The following is an 18,218-nucleotide window of genomic DNA, read 5'->3' on the forward strand; positions in this document are numbered from 1 at the left end:
GCCACCAGCATGTGTACCACACAGCCCCTGTAAAGTCACTGGAAACCAAGTACTTCCAGATATCACCAAGGAAATCCTAGGGAGAAAGTGACCCAAGTGCCCCCTTGTGGTGTGCCTGCAGTGACGCATGTGTCAGAACGGAGAACAGGGATGCAGGACTTCCTTAGTCCTTGCTGGGCAAGGCAGTACCAGCTGGAGAACTCCTGGCCCAACTGTATCCTTCAGTTTCCAGGTGATCATGGAAATCCCCTGACTCTTAGGTTACTGACTGTGGCATACGATCTGAGGCCGAGCATCTCTAAGTATCCACTGTTCTGCTCCAGGCCCCTTTCCCTCACCACTGGGGTAGAGGAAGGACATGATGAAGAGAGACCAAGTCTGCACCCCATAGGAGACTTGCCAGCTGAAGAGTGCCCAGCTGCCGGACACACAAACCACCCTGTTAGGGCTACAGAGACAGAAACGATTCAGCTCTACCTAAATTAACAGGACCAAGTGGGGTATGGTTACACATGGAAGCCCAGGTACCAGAATGAGGGCTGCTGGGGAGGGGGGTCATTCAAAATCGCCTCTTTCGGCGTGCACAAGTGGACCCAAGCAGCAGCCTCCTGAAGGATTGGCTCCTTCACAGTGAGCTGCTACGGTAAGCGCACACCCCTTGCCCTGACTCTGGGAAGGAAAGATCACCCCGTCTGCTCACCGTGCGGTAAGCGCACACCCCTTGCCCTGACTCTGGGAAGGAAGGAATGCCGCTGGCACTGGTCGGGCGCTTTACCTTCTGGAAAGGCGTTGTAGTCGTTCAGTTCCAGCGGGCAGTACACATTGGGAAACTGGCCCTCACAGGTTGCACTCCAATCAATGAAACTGCTACAAAAAAAAAAAAAAAAAAACACAAACAAGGCCTCGTTTCAAAACCAGGGACCAAGAGATCAGGTAAAGACAGAGGCAGTAGCTCTGCTGCCCTACGCTCTCCTCTGGCTTATCTTCCTGCCAACGCCATTCCACCTTCAGGACAGTGGGCTGGGTCAAGGGTAAGCTGCCTTCCTAACAACACGTGTTAGCTAGACACAGCACCCGGCTGCAGCTGTCATAGTACCATGGAAACACAGGGGATACCTCAGTATCTCAGTACACATCAGAGGGGCTTCACCGTGTCGGTTCTGCCAACCGTAGTCCAGCTGTCCCTCAGAACACAAGCAGCACTCAGCTTGGACAAGTCTCCATTACAGCCTGGGGCTGGGATGGCAACCACTACAGACTAGACGCTCCTTATGGACATAGGCAGGAATACTGTTGCAATGAGCTAAACCACGGCATCAAGCGGACCCTGTGATGACAGAATGTCACGTTTGCCAGGCCCCCTGACAAACACAATACCGTATGGCACACGGAAGCAGCTGCTACTGTGTCTCAATTTTCTGCTGCCAGGACCTCGGACCAGGTTAGTTTGTAAATACGTTCAAGAATGAGGCATGGGGCCAGGCAGTGGTGGCGCACGCCTTTAATCCCAGCACTAGGGAGGCAGAGGAAGGTGGATCTCTGTGAAGTCGAGGCCAGCCTGGTCTACAGGCTTCATAGCAACACAGAGATACGGAAAAGGAAAATAATAAATAAAGAAAGAATGAGCCACGGGAAGATGAAGATCTGCCAGGGAGTAGGAAATGTGAACATCTTTAAACATGTCCCATGCATGAAGTCAGCCTACGGAGGAAAGTCTGGTGGGGCCGCCTGATTCACTGCTTTGATTCCACATTTCTCACACGGCTGTTTTGTTAAACAGCACAACTTAACTTCAGAAGGCAGAAAACACGCAGCTCCAAGGCCCTGTCCTGGTGCCTGTGACGAGGCCCTAACAGCTCTGGCTGCAGGGCCTTAGGCCAAGCAGAGTTGTATGGTGCAGTGGGCCTACCTGTCAGGGATGGCGGCAGGCTCCTGTGATGTGCCTGGTACATCGCTCTCCACGGGGCAGTTGAAGCTGCTGGTCAGACACACGGGCTGGGATGGCCACAGGCCTCCAGGTGGATACAGACCTGAGGAGAACGAGGAGGGATGCTCAAGTGAGCAGACACGCAGCGTGGCAGAGCCCGTGAGGCAATTTTCAGCTGGGTGGTCCAGGCCCCACTGAGGAACATTCTGCTGGAAGTGTGGCTGAGGGTCACTAGTGTCCGGGAAGGGAGGGAGGGACTAGAGGCTGACAGGATAGGCACTGTGCCTTGGCAGGAAAGCCTTGGATGGCGAGCATCAGGAGTGTGGGCACAGGTTCCCACGGGTACACCCATTTCTGCACTGGGGCCTACTCTGGACGATCTTTCCAGAGACATTCGCTAAGTCAAAGCCGTGGAGAGTTGGGCCTCCAGCAGAGCAACTGGCAGGCACCCTGCCACTGGAGAGAAGACTTGGGTCCCCAGGCTCAAGGTTTCTCTCTGCCACATCTATACCCACCTTGTTCAAGATACATGGCACTAAGGGAGACATTGATGCAGCTGGCACAGCCCTACATCTAAGACAAAACTGCAACCATCCCTCTGGGGACCTAGGCCCCATTCTGTCACACAAGCTGCTAGTTTAGGAGGACTGCACCCTCGCTGCCAGGCCGTCTCTGCACTGCGGCATCCCGTCTGTCATGAATTTCTAGGCACAGAAGCGAGCATGCAGGCCAAAGCTAATGCTGCCATGAAGAGCAAACACCACACATGTCCTGCCATGATTCCTGACCCTGATTTGGAAGAAGTCCCATAATAAAACAGGTCACCAGAGAACAGAGAGAAGACTAAGAGGAAGAGAATGGAAAAGCTGAGAACTGGCGGTGGGGAGTGTGCTGGTCTGAATAGGTATGGCCCCAATGGACTCATGTGTTTGAATGCTGGGCCATGGGGGGTGCACTATTAGGAGGTGTGGCCTTGTTGGAGTAGGAAGTGTGTCACTGTGGGGGCGGGCTTTGAGGTTTCATCTACACTCAAGACATTCCCAGTGACATAGTTGCTTCTGCTGCCTGCGGATCAAGATGTGGAACTCTCAGCTCCTTCTCCAGCACCATGTCTGCCGGCATGCCACCATGAAGATAACAGGCTAAACCTCTGAACTGTAAGCCAGACATGATGAAATGTCTTCCTTTATAAGAGTTGCTGTGGTTAACATGGTGTCTCTTTATAGTAATAGAAACCCTAACAAAACAAGGGGACCCCACGCTAAAGCAGGGGTTCCCTTTGACCCCCTCAGTCTCCAGTCTGGGGTCACTGTCGTACCCCCTGCAGGCGTCAACTCTGCCTCCATCCTAGTTTAGGAGCCAGGCTGTTCACCCAGGCTGCAGGGGCCCAGTTAAGGGGCTCCCGCATGGGGGGTGGGGAGAGGAGGGTCAGATGGGGACAGGAAGCCGGCTGTCCCGGCTTGTCCCTACCTCACTCTTGCTTCTCCTGGGCCACACAGCCACCTGTTTTCTGCTATCTTACTGGGGAAGTGAGCTCAGCGCAGAGGGAGGATCTGACAAGGGCTACGGAACATCAGTCTGCTTCTTGACTACCAAGGGTGTTCATAGTGGTGCAGGATGGTCAGCCAGGGCACCTGCTGTCTCTCCAAAGAGCAGCTGCCCTCCTCATGCCGGCAAACAAGGTTGGAGACAGCCCACCCGAGGTGCCGTCTCCAGCTCCCAGGCAGGAAGACACACACGGCCCTTGGCTGACTCCCGCCACAGTGAGCCTCACCTTTCTCTTCTCCAGCACCTGAGGGCACGGCAGGAAGACTGGCAGAGGAGGACTCTGTGAACTGGGACAGGCCACTCGCATCGCTATGGGCAGAGGGAGGACAGGAAACCGTCATTTTCCACACAAAGAAATCCAAACACCGCATAACCAGATCTGAGCCCCACAGAAGTCCCGTGAGAACCACACAGATGTTAAGATTCACAAAGCCGGGAGGGGGTTGAGGAACACCACCATGTCTTGCTTGAACAAACCATTTGGACTACTGTGAGGTCGGCTGCAGCTTCCAGTCTGCCTGTACAGACAGCAGCACCTTCACCAACAGACAGTTCACAGGGAGCTTTCTTAGGTGTTAGCCTGCCCTCTGTCCTTGGAGCTGATGCTGCATTCTTACAGCTGGCCCTCAGGCATCCCAGGCTCTGCGGGGTGTGTGTGTGTGTGTGTGGTGTGTGGTGTGTGGTGTGTGGTGTGTGTGTGTGTGTGTGTGTGTGTGTGGCCTGAAGATATCTGGAGGAAGCATTGGACAGCAGCTACCTGTCCAGCAGCTACCAGGGACTGTGTAGTCAGACCTACAAAGGCTGAGTCTGTACTGAAAACACACACACTTTTCTAGTCACTATTCCCCAAACAAGGTAGTGTGACTTCAATTTATAAGACACGGTCATTACATTAACCCTACCAGCAATCCAGAGATGATGCAATGCACAGGGGAGGATCGGCATGAAGAGTTCTATGAAAATATTTTCATTTTGTAGTTATTTTGAGGCAGGGTTTCACCACATCTAACTAGCTAGCCAGTCTAGTACCTAGCACTATAGAGCCCAGGTTGCTCAAATTCATGGCAATCCTCCTGCCTCAGTCTTCTGAGTACCAGGGTAACAGGCATAAGCCACTATCCATGTTATATGAGGGACTTGAGTTATCTTTAGAGTTGGGAGTGTATGCAGGTCCTGGAATCTACCTACTGCCCACTGATACCAAGGGGCAACTGTATCTTTATTATTATTATTATCATCGATCTAGAGCATCACACAGAGGAACTACAAATGTCCTACTAGTTCCTTGGAGGTTTTCTGAACCACTGGTGCTCAGACTGAATTCAAGTCCTGGCCCGGGGAGATGGCTCCTCTTTCTGCTTTGAGAGGTGACACATTTCCCAGCCTGTCACCTCGGTGAGAGGACAACAAGGCCAGAGACTCCCCCACATAAGCCCTGAACATGTTATCTACAGTCAGAGTTTGCTTTCCTGTGTCTTTAAAAAGGCTTTCACGGCTCAGCCTACAGAGAAAGCACCGAGAAACACCTCACTAGCAGAGAAAACAATGCCACACTGTGGCAGGGAGGATCCTCAGAACTTACGCGGGGCTGCAGATGTGGTGGGAGAGGTTCAAGGGGATGGAGGCTTCCGAGGGGAAGTCCTGTGGGGAAACGCCGTCTCCTGCATTAAAGCAACACACTGTCAGAGGTTGTCTGAGGTTAGCTTCAATGAACAGACCGGCCCCTTCTTCAGAGACAGTTTCAGCCTCGTGGAAACAGTCTGCATAAGGATCAGGTTTTTGGCACCTTGGTTTTGACACACTAGTTTTAACTGTTTGCCACAGGACCAAGAGTTTGTCTGGTGATACACACACGGGGCTTGAAAGAAAAACCTACTTTGAGAAAACATAGGACAGTTTTGTTTGGAAAAAAGGAGTAACATTCGAAGAACTATTAATAAATACCATTAATAGTTCTATTAACATATATTAACAGGTAATATATAATAGAACTATTAATGGTATTACTGTACATTTGTACAGTAAATTAAAAGTGGTTTAGAAGGGTTCTGTTTAATATTTTAGCACATACAGATGTCTATGTCTTTGAAGTGGTAATAACAATAGTGCCCAGGAGGAGAAAGGAGAGGGAGGTAGACAGCCCAAGGCAGCCAAGCCTCAAAGCTACAGCCATCGCTCTGTCCTCTGCAAGGTACCCTGGCCCTTGTACTGGCTGCAGGCAGGTGCGGCCCCTGAACTCACCTGCTGGTGGGAAGTGCTGTGCCTCCACCACTGGCTTCCTGTCGCAGTCCGAGCTGCTGCTGCTCCAGCTCCCCCAGCTGCCCCGGCTGGCCCGCACGCTGCCTGAGGAGCTGCCACAGTCAGAGCTGGAGTCCGAGCAAAACTTGTCTGCACACTTCTTCTCAGCCTTCTGGTAGTAACTGTCTGGAGAGGCAGAAGAGGGGCCATGCTGCGCCAAGGAGGTTCCCACAAGTAGAGAAGGGGAACAGGGAGGGCAGGGTACGTTCACGGCCACCACCTCTGCTCAGCTAGTAAAAACACGACCATGGCACTCGAGGAGACATCAAGGCACAGGGTAAGCCTGTTCTGCCTGTGGACAGACAGTAGGACCAAGTAGAACCTTCATCTAAGAATTGGCTCCAAGCCGGGTGGTGGTGGCACACACCTCAGTCCCAGCCTTCGGTCCCAGCAATCGGGAGGCAGAGGCAGGCGGATCTCTGTGAGTTTGAGGCCAACCTGGTCTACAAGAGCTAGTTCTAGGACAGAGAAACCTTGTCTTGAAAAACCAAACCAAACAAACAAACAATAACAACAAATACCAAAAAATGCGTGTCTAGCATGGACATGGGATGTGAGCCTCAATGCAAAACAACTGAATTACATGCAAATGGTTTATCAAGAAAATAGAATCTATTGGGCGAACAGACTATTCTACACTGGCTCTGGCACTGGTGTCCCCACAGCTCTCACTCCTGGGGCACTGCCCAACAGATCCCTGGTGGGTCAGCACTCCGATCCAGAAACTACAGGGCCATATATGCAGAAACTATCAGTTTATGAGTGTGATGCCCTGTCTCGCCTGGGTCTGCCCTTTCCCCACGGCCTGCCTAAGGTCTTGTGCATACTGGCCCTGTTCCTTTAGCCATATGCACAATACCAGCTGGGAATGGACAGACCTCAGGGTCAGCAGCCATGTGGAGACGCGAGGAGACCATTCACAGCTGTGTCACGTACCCTCCTCTCTCCGTGCAGGGAAGCTGCCCGATGTTTCCACGCCAGGTTTGCACATCTCCCTCGTGCTGGCCTGTGTACTCCAGCTTCTGACGTCCCCGCTGGGCTCTGGCCTCTCAAAGCCACCGCACACGAGCTTCAGTTCACTCTGTTCAGAGGGCCTGGGGGAGTCACGGGAAAGATCACATCTCTCTCTCGTTATACAGACACACTTCTGCTCGAGATGTGTTGGGGCAAAGTTACAATCAGGGGCAAACTGAGGTCTCCTCTCTGAATCTCATGGAGGACGACAAGCAGGAAATGCCCTTAGATGACGTAGGAGACGGTGGTGTGGCTCAGTGGCAGGACTGTGCTTGGCACACACAAGTCATAAGTTCAAGTTTTTGCACTCCTGCATCCCCAAGAGGTTGCCACTTTGAGTTAGAATGAATTCAGGGCTATTTGGTCTTCATGCTTTACAATGAGAAAAACAGATTTTACAATGTTGCTCAAGGTCGCCTGGCATTTTAGGGCTCCTGGCCTGTTTTCCTGGATGTCCAGGGGCTGACCCTGCTGCTTAGTATCTGGTGGGAGGTCCAAGAGCTCATCTGCAAACATTCCCTTAGCAGTTACCATACTCTGTGCACGCGCGTGCACACACACACACAGACAGACACATACATACACACACACACACACACACACACACACACACACACACACACACAGTACTCTGTCGAGATCCCAGAGTCAACCGTGTTCATGAAAATACATACAGAATGCAGAAAGGCCTGATGTTTCCTCTATACAGGATACTGCACTCCAACTCTCCAAAAAACATCCATGAAGGATGTGGTATGTAACATGTTTATTTCCACTGTACTGAATGCCTGTATGAATGAAGTAGAGAACAGAGCCAGAAAGCTACCCTGGCTGTGAGGAGCTATGACAATGTGGAGCCACGGGCTCCGTTCTTGGTGGCAGCCTCCTTCAGTGCTGAGCTCCCTGACAGCCCCCTTGGGCTCTGAGCTCCGTGGTACCATCCCTGGGTGCTCTGAGCCCTCAGAACACTCGACTGTGCCACAGTGGAACCTCACTCCAACTCAAATGTGCAAGAGCTGGAGGACCTGGACAATAGCACGTTGAAACACCACCAAGCTCACACGGTGGTGATGTAAGAAGAAAAGCCTACCCGGGAAGAGAGGGGCCCTGGCAGGACACAGCTTTCTCAGGGACTGCTGAGGACAGGTGGCAGGATCTTGGAATGGAGTTTTCTACAGGAAACTGGGGCTCTGCACGGGGATGCTCTTCAGACAAGAGGGAACTGGGGGGCGGGAAAAGCCTGCCTGTAGCTAAGGAAAGAAAGGGGATATGTGTGCTAAAGGTTCCAACATCCTGGGAGTCTAAGATAGAAAACCTGAGCTCAAAGCCACCTCTGCTGGATGTGGAGTCAGAGTGAACATACGGGGTTAAAGCTAAGGTCAGGGCAAAGCGACTGTAGGGTCTTACTACAGGACTGGGTGGTGGCAGTGTGCACGTGTGTCTGTGCCAGGGTTTTCTACACCCCCTGCTCCAAAAAAGTATAAACAGAACGAGGCCTTGCTATGAGGGACAGGTTAGGTATCTTCCTCTAAAGTTTCCCATAGCGTTTAACATTCTATAAGGGACAGATGAAAATAAGTCTTCAAAGGTCGTGTTATAGCATTTTTACGGAGTAAAATTACAAGGAAATGTATTAATTACATTTTGATCTAAACTTAATGCACTGTGCTGTATCACCTCCCCACCCTTATAAAAGCAAAACACTGAAGTGAAAAGAAACCCAGATTAAACCGGCAGGGCCGCAGACATGGCGTACCTGGAGGCCTGGGCAGCAACCCTCTTCTTGTTTTTCCTACATGTTCGGCTTTTATTCCAACCGAGAGCTGGTGTGCTTCCTTCTCTTTTCTCCTGAAGCTTCCTCCTCCTGTAAGGATCTTCCTGCTGAAGACGAAAAGGGAAACACTTGTGGCTTCAAGAGACATAGTTTCTTAAAGACAAAACTTGTGATGGCCTTTGTTTAATTTTTCGGGAGGAACTCTGTCTGCACCCAGACCTCTCAGCACTGGTGAGACCTGAGACCCACCCTTCTCGTTCTCTGCTTTCATTTCCCCACTTTCTCAGGCTCTGCAGACAGAGAAGGAAATAATTGTTGCTTCTGAAACTCCCAAGGGGCTGAAGGGGTGGGACGATCTGCCGTGTAGGCGGCTGTGGGAACCCTCCTCCAGCCTCCGCCTGGATCGCTAGCGCCTGCAGCTCACTGAATCAACGGCTGAAGCAAATCGGACTAACCCAGGAAGAAACCGGCTGTGTGTGCGTGTGCTGATTTGTTCATGGATGAACTTTGTGTGAACAGACATACCGCCACAGGATATTCCAGACTTGACAGACTATCCGGACCACACCCTGCAAGTCAGCTCAACATCTCGGCTCTCAATATAAGCATAAACATATACTGTGTGTGTGTGTGTGTGTGTTTACCAGTTTAGTGACTTTAGAGCAGTGGCTCTCAACTTATGCATAGAGACCCCACAGGGATAGAATATCAGATATTTACATTATGATTCAGAACAGCAGCAAAATTACAGTTATGAGGTAGCAATGAAATAATTTTATGGTTGGGGTCACCACGATATAAAGGGTCACAGCATTAGGAAGACTGAGAACCACTGCTTTAAAGAACCCTGAAAGCAGGCTGCTTCAGACCCAACTCCCACCTGGCAGTCCCAGTGTGGCGGGCCCAAGAGCCTTCTCTCCCTTGTTTCCCTGGGGGAAAGGGGGCAAGCATCGCCCTAGCCGCTCCCAGTTGGTGGGCTCTCTCCTTGCAGGTCCGGCAGTGCCTGCTGCCTGCCTGCCGTGACTTTCTGTGTGTACACCTGTACAAGCTGCCACCCTCTGGGGCTTCCCAGGATCCTGTAGCCCAGCATTAGTCTTGATGCTTGATTACACGCAAGCACCTGTGCACTTCTCAACCCTTTAGAACGCCTATGGCATACCTGTCTTGTAGCACTTCTGTTTAATTTAAACAAAAGAGTCGTGCTTGCTGTATCAGATTCACAGAACACAGAGCAACCACTCAGAAACGACGAGGCTCCTTCCCTATTTCACAGAGCTTCCCTCTGAATATTTCCCCATGGGCCTACACATATGTAACATGACACTAAGGCAATGAATTACTTTCCCACTGAGTCTGAAGCAAGCTTCTTCCGTGCTCCGGGCAACTCTCATGCTTCATGAATAATGAATACAGTGCCTATGTTTGTCATTGGGCATCAGCTTTTCCAGACCTACACGGTGGAGCATTTTCATCTATACACTGAACTCTTCTCTTAACGCAGGAAAATCTTCTATTCCACTAATAACACTCTTGTGCTCTTTTAGAGAAAAGATGATAACAGATGCAGGACAGAGAAAGATGAAAAGGGGACGTCAGCACTAACCAGATGGAACAGGTTCTGGTCTGGCTCTACTCCACGACTGCCACTGAGTCCACCGCTTAGGGTGAGGGATCCAGGGATAAAAGCTACCTGGGTTCACTGAGAACCATTTCTCTATACTTATATAATCAGAGGATAAAACTTTCTGAACAAACAAATTACAGTGTCACTACCACCTGCAGGGAAGACATCTACTTATCGGAGAGATCTGTGCCCTTCGCCTGCCTGCGAGCGCTGCTGCTCTCTTTAACAGGAGAGAGGGGGAGATGCAAACCTCTGGTGATGGCGGTGTGTCCTGCTTCTCAGAGCACGCGCCCTCTGGAGATGCTCTCTGATTCCTCCTGGAGGAAGACAGCTTTGTGTCCGCCCCCTTCACAGTCTCGCCGCTGTCCGCTTCGGTCTTGACAGGCACTGGCTGGTTATTTCCTTGAATAAATTTAAAAAAAAAAATCAATGTCTAGCATTTCCCCATTCATAGTCCCCATAACTGAATGTTTTCCTTCGTCAGTCTCATCTTTCAGTTCTGATAACCATGATCCCTCAGAAACGCACTCTGATTACAAGCGGAAACACACTTACATAAAAGTTCTGCGACCTTTAAGAGCTGTCAGAGTTAGGGTGGACATTAACATGGCTGTGTGGTCACAGTTCACAGTGGCCAAGGGCGGAAACAACCTGCTGTCCACCAGCGGACACGGACGAAAGGAAAACTATCGTGGGGCTACAGTTAGCACTGCCAAAACCACACACGCATTAGTTAAGATGCTTTTTATAAAAGGGGATTAAAATCCTGGTGGAAAGAAAGGGCCGGAGGAACCTTAAAGTTAGTGTATAAAATGAGCCAGACAGAAGGGGTGACTGTTTTATGACTTCTGTTGGAGGGAGACCTAATGTAGCCACATTCACACAGCACATTCACACAGACAAGAGGACGTTTCCCAGGCGCTGGGCAAGGGGTGGCGGCAGTTTAGTTTACTACTCAGCAGACACTGTTTGGGTTGACAAAGTCCTGACGACTGACTGAGGTGATGCCTGTCCAATACCTCACATCAGAATAAACGCTCCTCTCAGAGAACCCAACTATCTTTTACATCAGAATAGACGCTCCTCTCAGAGAGCCCCAACTATCTTTTACATCATAGTATTCTTTATGGAGCAGGCATGGTTCCTCTCGCAGATTGTGCCAAAAGCATGAAGCTCTCTAGAGTCGGCCCAGAGCCTTCCCATGGCTTCACTTCAGCATCAGCAAGTGACAAGTAACGAGATCTTCCTGTTTTGAACACACGCCTTGTTCCCCAGACAGCGCTCTCAGGAGGTGCGGTGCACCTTTCCGAGGCAAGCCTCCTGGGCGGGGCTCAGGTCACTGGGAAGGGGTCATGAGACCTTGGTCTCCCCCCTACACCTGCCTGTTTGTTTCCTGGTTTGTGATATGGGTGTGCTCTGATGGAGGCTTTCTACCTTGCCAGGCGAACTCCAAGCAGAGCCTTAAAAGACAACAGAACCCCTAGAACCCTGCCCCACTGCACTGTTGAAGAGATACTTCATTGCAGTGATATGAAGCTGGCCAACAAGTGCTCAGAGCTAAGTGTGAAGATCAAAGCTTGACTGTATGTTAGCATGCACCTTTAATTCCAGTACTCAGGAAGCTGAGCCAGGAGTATCTCTGTGAGTTTGTGGCCAGCCTGGTCTACATAGTGAGTTCCTGGACAGCCAGGGCTACTTTATGAGATTCGCTTTTAAATAAATAGGCTGCTTGAGTTTTTCCAACTGTACAGGAGGAATGTGTTAATATACTGGCCTGAGAAAGAAAGAGGAGCGGGGAAGGGAAGAGGTGGCGTATGCCCTCTGGAGGGAGCAGGCATCTGCTAGGTCACGCTGCCCAGTTCCTTCTTCAGTCAATAGCATCTGTCATGACAGCGTTTGTCTTTCTTTAACCAAGAGGCGCTATGAAAAATACAAGGCCAGGATCTAGGAGGTGCTATAGTGATCAGAAAGGCTGGTGTAGCCAGCTGTGGTGGCGCATGCCTTCAAGGCCAGTAGTTGGGAGGCAGAGTCCAGCAGATTTCTGAGCTCCAGGCCAGCCTGATCTACAGAGTGAGTTCCAGGGCAGCCAAGGTAACACAGAGAAATTGTCTTAAAAACCAAAACCAAACAAGTTGGCACAGATCTGATTAGTCAGAAACCCTACAAGGGGTGACTATTTTTTTTTTTTTTACAAAAAGGAAGCAAAGAACAAATAATTAAAAATGTATCAGTATCAACCTAACGATGACAGACGACATTAATACCCCTACCTTGTTCTAAAGCGTGAAATTCTTAGTCATACATTCTTAAAAAGGGTGCCATGTTTTGAATTTCAACATTGATGCCCTTGCTAAAATTGGGTGCACAAACTCACTCATCTCCCACAGTGAAGACCAAAGATACAGCCAGGCACTGTAACCCCGTGACTTGGGGTGCTAAGGTAAAAGTCCTGTGGTGCGTCAGACAAGACTGCACTGGTGTAAGACCATGAAGAAAAGCAGTGGGGGAGGGGACAGCAGCGTCTTTCTGAAGGTTACAGGTGAGAGACCAAAGGAGAACAATCAAGACGGCCAAGATTACCGTGTTTCCTGGAGACTTCTGGCATGTCTGACTGCTGGTACTGAGGTGGGCTTTTGGGCAAAGGACTTTCAGGTGGCTTCTTAGAAGTCTTCTGTGGGCAGGGCTCTTGTTCCTTGAGCTCGGCCGCGGGTTCTGGAGTTCTAATGTCAGTTTCCTTAGGAAACATACATGTCTGTGGTCCCTCCTTCATACTACATTCTGAAGAAGTGTTATCAACAACTGTGTTTCTCACTGAGTCTTCCTCTTTGATCAGTACATTTCTGGGGAGGGTTAAATTCTTCTGCAAGCCGACGTTCACACCACTGGTGTATTTGAGGCTGACCCAGTTCTCACTCGTGACATCGGCGCAAACATCTTCCCTAGCAGCTGACAGGGAGCTGGCGAGGGTCAAAGTCTGCTTCTCCTCAGTGGCCATGTTGGCACTGCTGGCCACGGAGGCACTGGGTTTCTGTTTGCTGTAGTAGAAGGAGCACTTATGCTTCTTCTGAGAATGCCCATACGTGGCCGGGCTCCTCTTGGACGCATTCTGGATCCTGCTCAGCGGCGGGCCCACTGGAAGGCAGCTCTTCCCTCTGCCTTTATCAGACGGGTTGTACGTGTCAAGAAAGTTCTTGCAATTGCTTCTGAGCATAAGAAGAAACACGTTTAGTACGAACGCAAAGCAAACCAAACTAAACTTCACTTCTGCACGAGGGTGGGACCAATTGGGGCAATGCAATGAGGAGCTCCAGCCTCCCCTTCTTTCCCAGCCCCATGAGTTTCCTGCCGAGAGGCCATCGATGAGCCAAGCACTCACACAGACATCTAAGACAACAGTGCAGCTGTTCACACAAGCGACAGAGAATTGGATAAAAGTAGAATTTCTATGACCTTGGAAGGAAATCAGAAATGAGCACCATGAACCCCCCCCAAACGCACGGAGAGAGAGGCCTTACTTGTGAGAATGGGAGCTGACCACGTCCACTGGCCCACCATTCTGCTGTAAGGATGAGCTGCCGTTCTGCCTCTGCCTTGTTTTCATGAATTCCATCAGAATGTACTGTGCTTGCTGGAAGGCTATCAGGATCACACCCAACAGGGACAAGCTGGGGAGAGAGCAGTGCCGCGCGCTGCTGTGTGGTTCTGAGCAGCATCACGAAGACCCGCCATAACCAGGCACAAGAGGATACGCCTGTAGTCCCAACTGCTCAGAAGCTGAGGCAGGAGGACTGCTTGAGTCTGGTGTGGGCGGCATAATGAGACTGCCTCAGAAACAAAGCAGAGCAAAGCTAAAAGACTTTTCTCTGCTACAGAACAGTGGTGAGTGGACGGTAGAAAACAGCTGCACAAATGGGGTTATATTTTATTAAATGGATGACTTATTTCTGATTTAAAGGTTAAAAATGCACTTTAAAAAGTTAAAAATGTGCACATTCATAAGGCTGACAGGACAATTCAATTTTTAAGCATGTTTCTAAATAGTTACTGTTAAAGGGTCCCTGTGGTCTTGCTGAGTAGTGGTGGCCACACCTTTAATCCCAGAACTTGGGAGGCAGAGACAGGTGGATTTCCGAGTTCAAGGCCAACCTGGTCTACAGAGTGAGTTCTGTACAGGGCTGCACAGAGAAACCCTGTCTTGGAAAACATACAAACAGGATCATTATGGTCTTATGATGTCAGTCACTGCACTGATAGAATGACGTCAGTCCTGAGGTCTGCCAACCGGGACTGGCGGTGACAGCGAGTGTGGAGCAGAGTTGTGAGTCACACCGCAGGTACTATCACCCTCTCAGGCAGCGCCTGTCCCTGCCACGGGACTCAGAGCAATGAAAGTCCCTCCATTCTTACACGCCTGCATTCCCAAGTGACCCCTGCCCTGTTCTGCCTGACGAGGATGAGACACATGGGTGCTTACCTGACAAAGAAGACGGTGAGCCTCCAGAAGGACTCCTCCCAGCTGGGACCCGGAACCACCTCTGCACACAAGGGCAGCATGTGATGCGGGAGAGTCACGTTGAGCGTGAAGTGGAACTCCAGGTCTGCGGCCGTCACCAGCATCAGCTCGCGGATGACCCAGGAAGAGGTAAAGTCCGGAGTAAACCTAGGGTAAGCGGCTCATCGTTATGATTGGTATTTCCTGGTTTTAATTCTCACCACAAAGTCAAAATAACAGCAGAAGCTAAACTTAGGCCCACATAACAACACTCAGGACTGGAGAGATGCTTCAGTAGCACTGGCTCCTCTTCCAGAGGACCTGGGTTCAATTCCCAATATCCACACAGCAATTCACAACTGTCTCTAACTCTAGTTCCAGGGGACCTGATAGCTTCTTCTCTCCTTGGGTACCAAACACCCACAGGTGCATACACATGCATGCAGCCAAAACACCCATACAAATTTTTTTAATAAAGATGCATATTTATATGAAAGCAGTTGAAGATGTCAGTTACTAATGGGCTGGGTGCCTCCCCCAACTGTGCACCACGATCAGAAATGACTTACACGATACTGATGTCACGGGATGTGTTTGGGGTCAGGGAAAACGGGCGGCAATCCAGCACTTGGAACCCATAACCCTGGCAGTTATACCCATTGATTTTCAGCGATGTCACGGTTACAGGAAGAGGCCCGATATTCTCAACCTTGAAGTTCTTTGTGATGGATAAGATCTGCTTGCTGTCTTTAGATTCTAGTGAGGAACAAGTTGTTTTATTTAGTATTCATGAACTTCAAAACTAACTTTAATAATAAACAGAATCAAAAAGAAGTTATTAAATAGCTTAAAGCCTGCTATCTACCTGGTTTGTGGAATAGTTCCTTATTCTGTCATCTCTAGATGTTGTTATAAAATGAGAAAACAATAGAAATACTCAAGGCCAGACTCCTCTCAAGGCTAGAGACGAAACTCAGATGCTTATTCTTCCTGGAGCCAAATGGTATGACTTTACTGCAGGGTATCATGTACTCTGACCCTGGAACGCTCACTTATACTGACCCAGGGATGAGGAAGAGACAGAGTGTCTCATATCCCAGGCTGGCCTTAAATTTGCTAAGAGGAGCCAGAGATGGCCTTAAACGTTGGATCCTCCTGCCTCTACCTCCCAAGTCCTGGACTAGAGAGGTGTATTCCATCATCTCCTGGGTGTAAACCTTTTACAGTCATTTTTGTTTAAACATCATCACAGTTCATATACAATAGCAAACCTTTGGAAATAAAAAAAGTATATTTTATATTGGGAGTTTTGAGAAAGAGTCAACAGCTTAAAATGTGACTGTAAACTTATTAACTCAGTCTAATCTATATAAGGAGTAATATTTAACCATTTCTATGGTTTCCAGCAATCCTTACTTTAAGAACTCTAAGTTATTAAGTGAATGACAAAGATGTAGCAGGTGTCAAGCCTGTAAACTCACGTCGACGACAGTCCATCAGAGTGGACTCGGGCACTTTAAATCGGAGTGACCCTCCTGCACCAGGAAGTCTTCCGCCCACTTTCAAGAGCTCTTGTGCTCCAAATCCTTCCACAGCAACCATGTCGAGGACAGTCAAGTTATTCCTACAACAAAGGGTAGCACAGCAGCTTCACCTCAGGCTAAGTCAACACAGCCCTAAAGCACAGCTAACCACCTCCCATACACCAGGAGGCTTAGCGCAAATGTTACAAGCTGCGGCGTTTAGCTGGCATTAATCCAAGGCAGAAAGAATATGGTTAGTTAAAAATAAAAGCGTCTCTTAAAACTATGGCATCTCCTGCATCTTACACGCGAAGGTTTCTCCAGGAAATGAATGCTAGTCCAGAATGCTCACGCTAGCTGGCAGGAGAGGGGCTGAGCAGCCACCACTCTCCAACCACCCGCCACAACAGGAAGCTCAGCTCTGTAACAACCAGGCATGGGGTAGTGACCACACCCCGAGACATCAAATAAAGTAGCAGATGCAGATGCTAGCCAAACTTGACAAATGACAAAACTTTATAGAGGTTTTCACAGAGACTGCGATGAGAAGAAATACTGCCTGAGAGATGGGATGACCCTAGAATTATAATTCTGTTTCTTTTTAATCAAAATATCATCCCACAAATTACATTTAACTCGTTAGATTCTTACTAATGCAGTGGCGCAGGCCAGAGTTCATCTTTTTATTAACAGACACCATGCATGCTGAGACGAAACGTTATGCACCCAGTTTAAAGGAGGCACACAAGACTGAATTCCCAGCACCACGGGGACAATGCCACCTAAGCACAGAGGGAATTCACCTCTATCTCTAACTATGCAAAATGCACTGAAATAGCTTGGTTAGTGATGTAAGGCTGGAAGTGATTTGTAGAAAATACTGTGTCAATCAACAAAGAAACATCAAAAGTAAAGGAATCACTATTAGAAACTTTGTTTTTAAGTCTTGGGAGGCGAGGTTTATTTATAAACTTTCTGAAACTTTTTTTTTTGTTTTAAAGAAGAACGGGTTTTAAATGAAGAGACAACTCAGCAGGAAGCTGGGGAGTCTCAGGTCAGGGCTTCTGAGGACAAATGCTCTGGATTTTATTTTTGCACATTTTCCTTTTGGTCTCATTCAGCTGCAGAACTAATGCTAGTATATTAAAGACAGCCTCCAATAAAATCTGTGCAATTGATCTGATAAAAGAAAAGCTTTTGAAAAGTAACTGAAGTACTATTTATTCAAAGTTGCATTTGGGTTAGGCTCACCAATGTGAATAGCTTCAGTTCAGGCCTGCATTGTAATTTTTGTAAAAGGACTCTCGTAAAGACTACCCATAGCAGGAAACGTAAAGAATGAAAAGCATTTTTCCTGCTACATCAGCAAGCAGTAACTGTCTTTCAAGGGAAGAGAAATAAGCAGTGGGCCTGCCCAGGGAGGCCCTTTTCCCGTTGTCCTTGGGGCTACTGAGCACAAGAGGCTGGAGGTCCGGATCTACTCACGGAATGTCTACAGCAGTGTCGCAATTATCTTCACTGCTAAGGACAAAGACACAAACGTGTGTGCCTGTGGGTGGGTATGTTCTGACTAGAGGCTGAGTGAAATACGCTTCCTCCTGGAGACACTAGGTCACTAGGGAAGGGGCGTGACAGGGTTAAGTGAGGACTCCTCTCTGCAGCCCCTACCTCTTCCTAACCCACGACACAGCCCACCACGGACCCTTGAGAAGTGGCAACTCTCAGTGACAGGGACACACCTACCGGATCAGCATGAGGGAGGTGACTTTTCCATAGTCCACGGGTGTGAACATGACACCAACCCTTCTCATCTCCAGAGGCTGCAGATGCAGATGGAGTGCGTCCAAACCGGACTCTGAGGGCTCACCCTGCAGTTACAGAGGACAGCTTCAACCACTGCAGACAGCAGCGGGTTTCCACAGCCACCAGGCACATCCCAGTCCTAAGCCTGACTGCATGCATCCTCACCGACCTGTTTCCTTTTCTCTCCTCGTATTTGTCGTGCTGGGGACAGAACT

General features: G+C 49.4%; 1 protein-coding gene across 6 annotated transcripts in view; it reads right to left on the reverse strand.

The window, feature by feature from the left end:
• Positions 1 to 18,218, reverse strand: part of Tmem131l (transmembrane 131 like) — a 115,754-nt gene that overhangs the window by 1,373 nt on the left and 96,163 nt on the right. For 2 of the 6 annotated variants that reach the window (XM_050158829.1, XM_050158825.1), the window contains exons 20-33: positions 17,944 to 18,068; positions 16,159 to 16,301; positions 15,247 to 15,433; positions 14,660 to 14,845; positions 13,701 to 13,850; positions 12,766 to 13,388; positions 10,436 to 10,587; positions 8,544 to 8,668; positions 6,710 to 6,867; positions 5,717 to 5,899; positions 5,058 to 5,136; positions 3,702 to 3,784; positions 1,910 to 2,030; positions 776 to 864 (exon numbers count right to left, since the gene is read on the reverse strand). In XM_050158829.1, coding sequence (XP_050014786.1) covers positions 776 to 864; positions 1,910 to 2,030; positions 3,702 to 3,784; positions 5,058 to 5,136; positions 5,717 to 5,899; positions 6,710 to 6,867; positions 8,544 to 8,668; positions 10,436 to 10,587; positions 12,766 to 13,388; positions 13,701 to 13,850; positions 14,660 to 14,845; positions 15,247 to 15,433; positions 16,159 to 16,301; positions 17,944 to 18,068 — 2,404 coding nt within the window. Of the gene's footprint in view, positions 1 to 775; positions 868 to 1,909; positions 2,031 to 3,701; positions 3,785 to 5,057; positions 5,137 to 5,716; positions 5,900 to 6,709; positions 6,868 to 8,543; positions 8,669 to 10,435; positions 10,588 to 12,765; positions 13,389 to 13,700; positions 13,851 to 14,659; positions 14,846 to 15,246; positions 15,434 to 16,158; positions 16,302 to 17,943; positions 18,069 to 18,218 lie in introns of all 6 variants that reach the window. The other 4 variants (XM_050158826.1, XM_050158824.1, XM_050158827.1 and 1 more) reach the window with 3 other exon arrangements.

Source organism: Alexandromys fortis, unplaced genomic scaffold (genome assembly GCF_014885135.2).
Source record: "Alexandromys fortis isolate MF-2015 unplaced genomic scaffold, M_Fortis_MF-2015_v1.1 scaffold_102, whole genome shotgun sequence".
NCBI classification, from domain to species: Eukaryota; Metazoa; Chordata; class Mammalia; order Rodentia; family Cricetidae; genus Alexandromys; species Alexandromys fortis.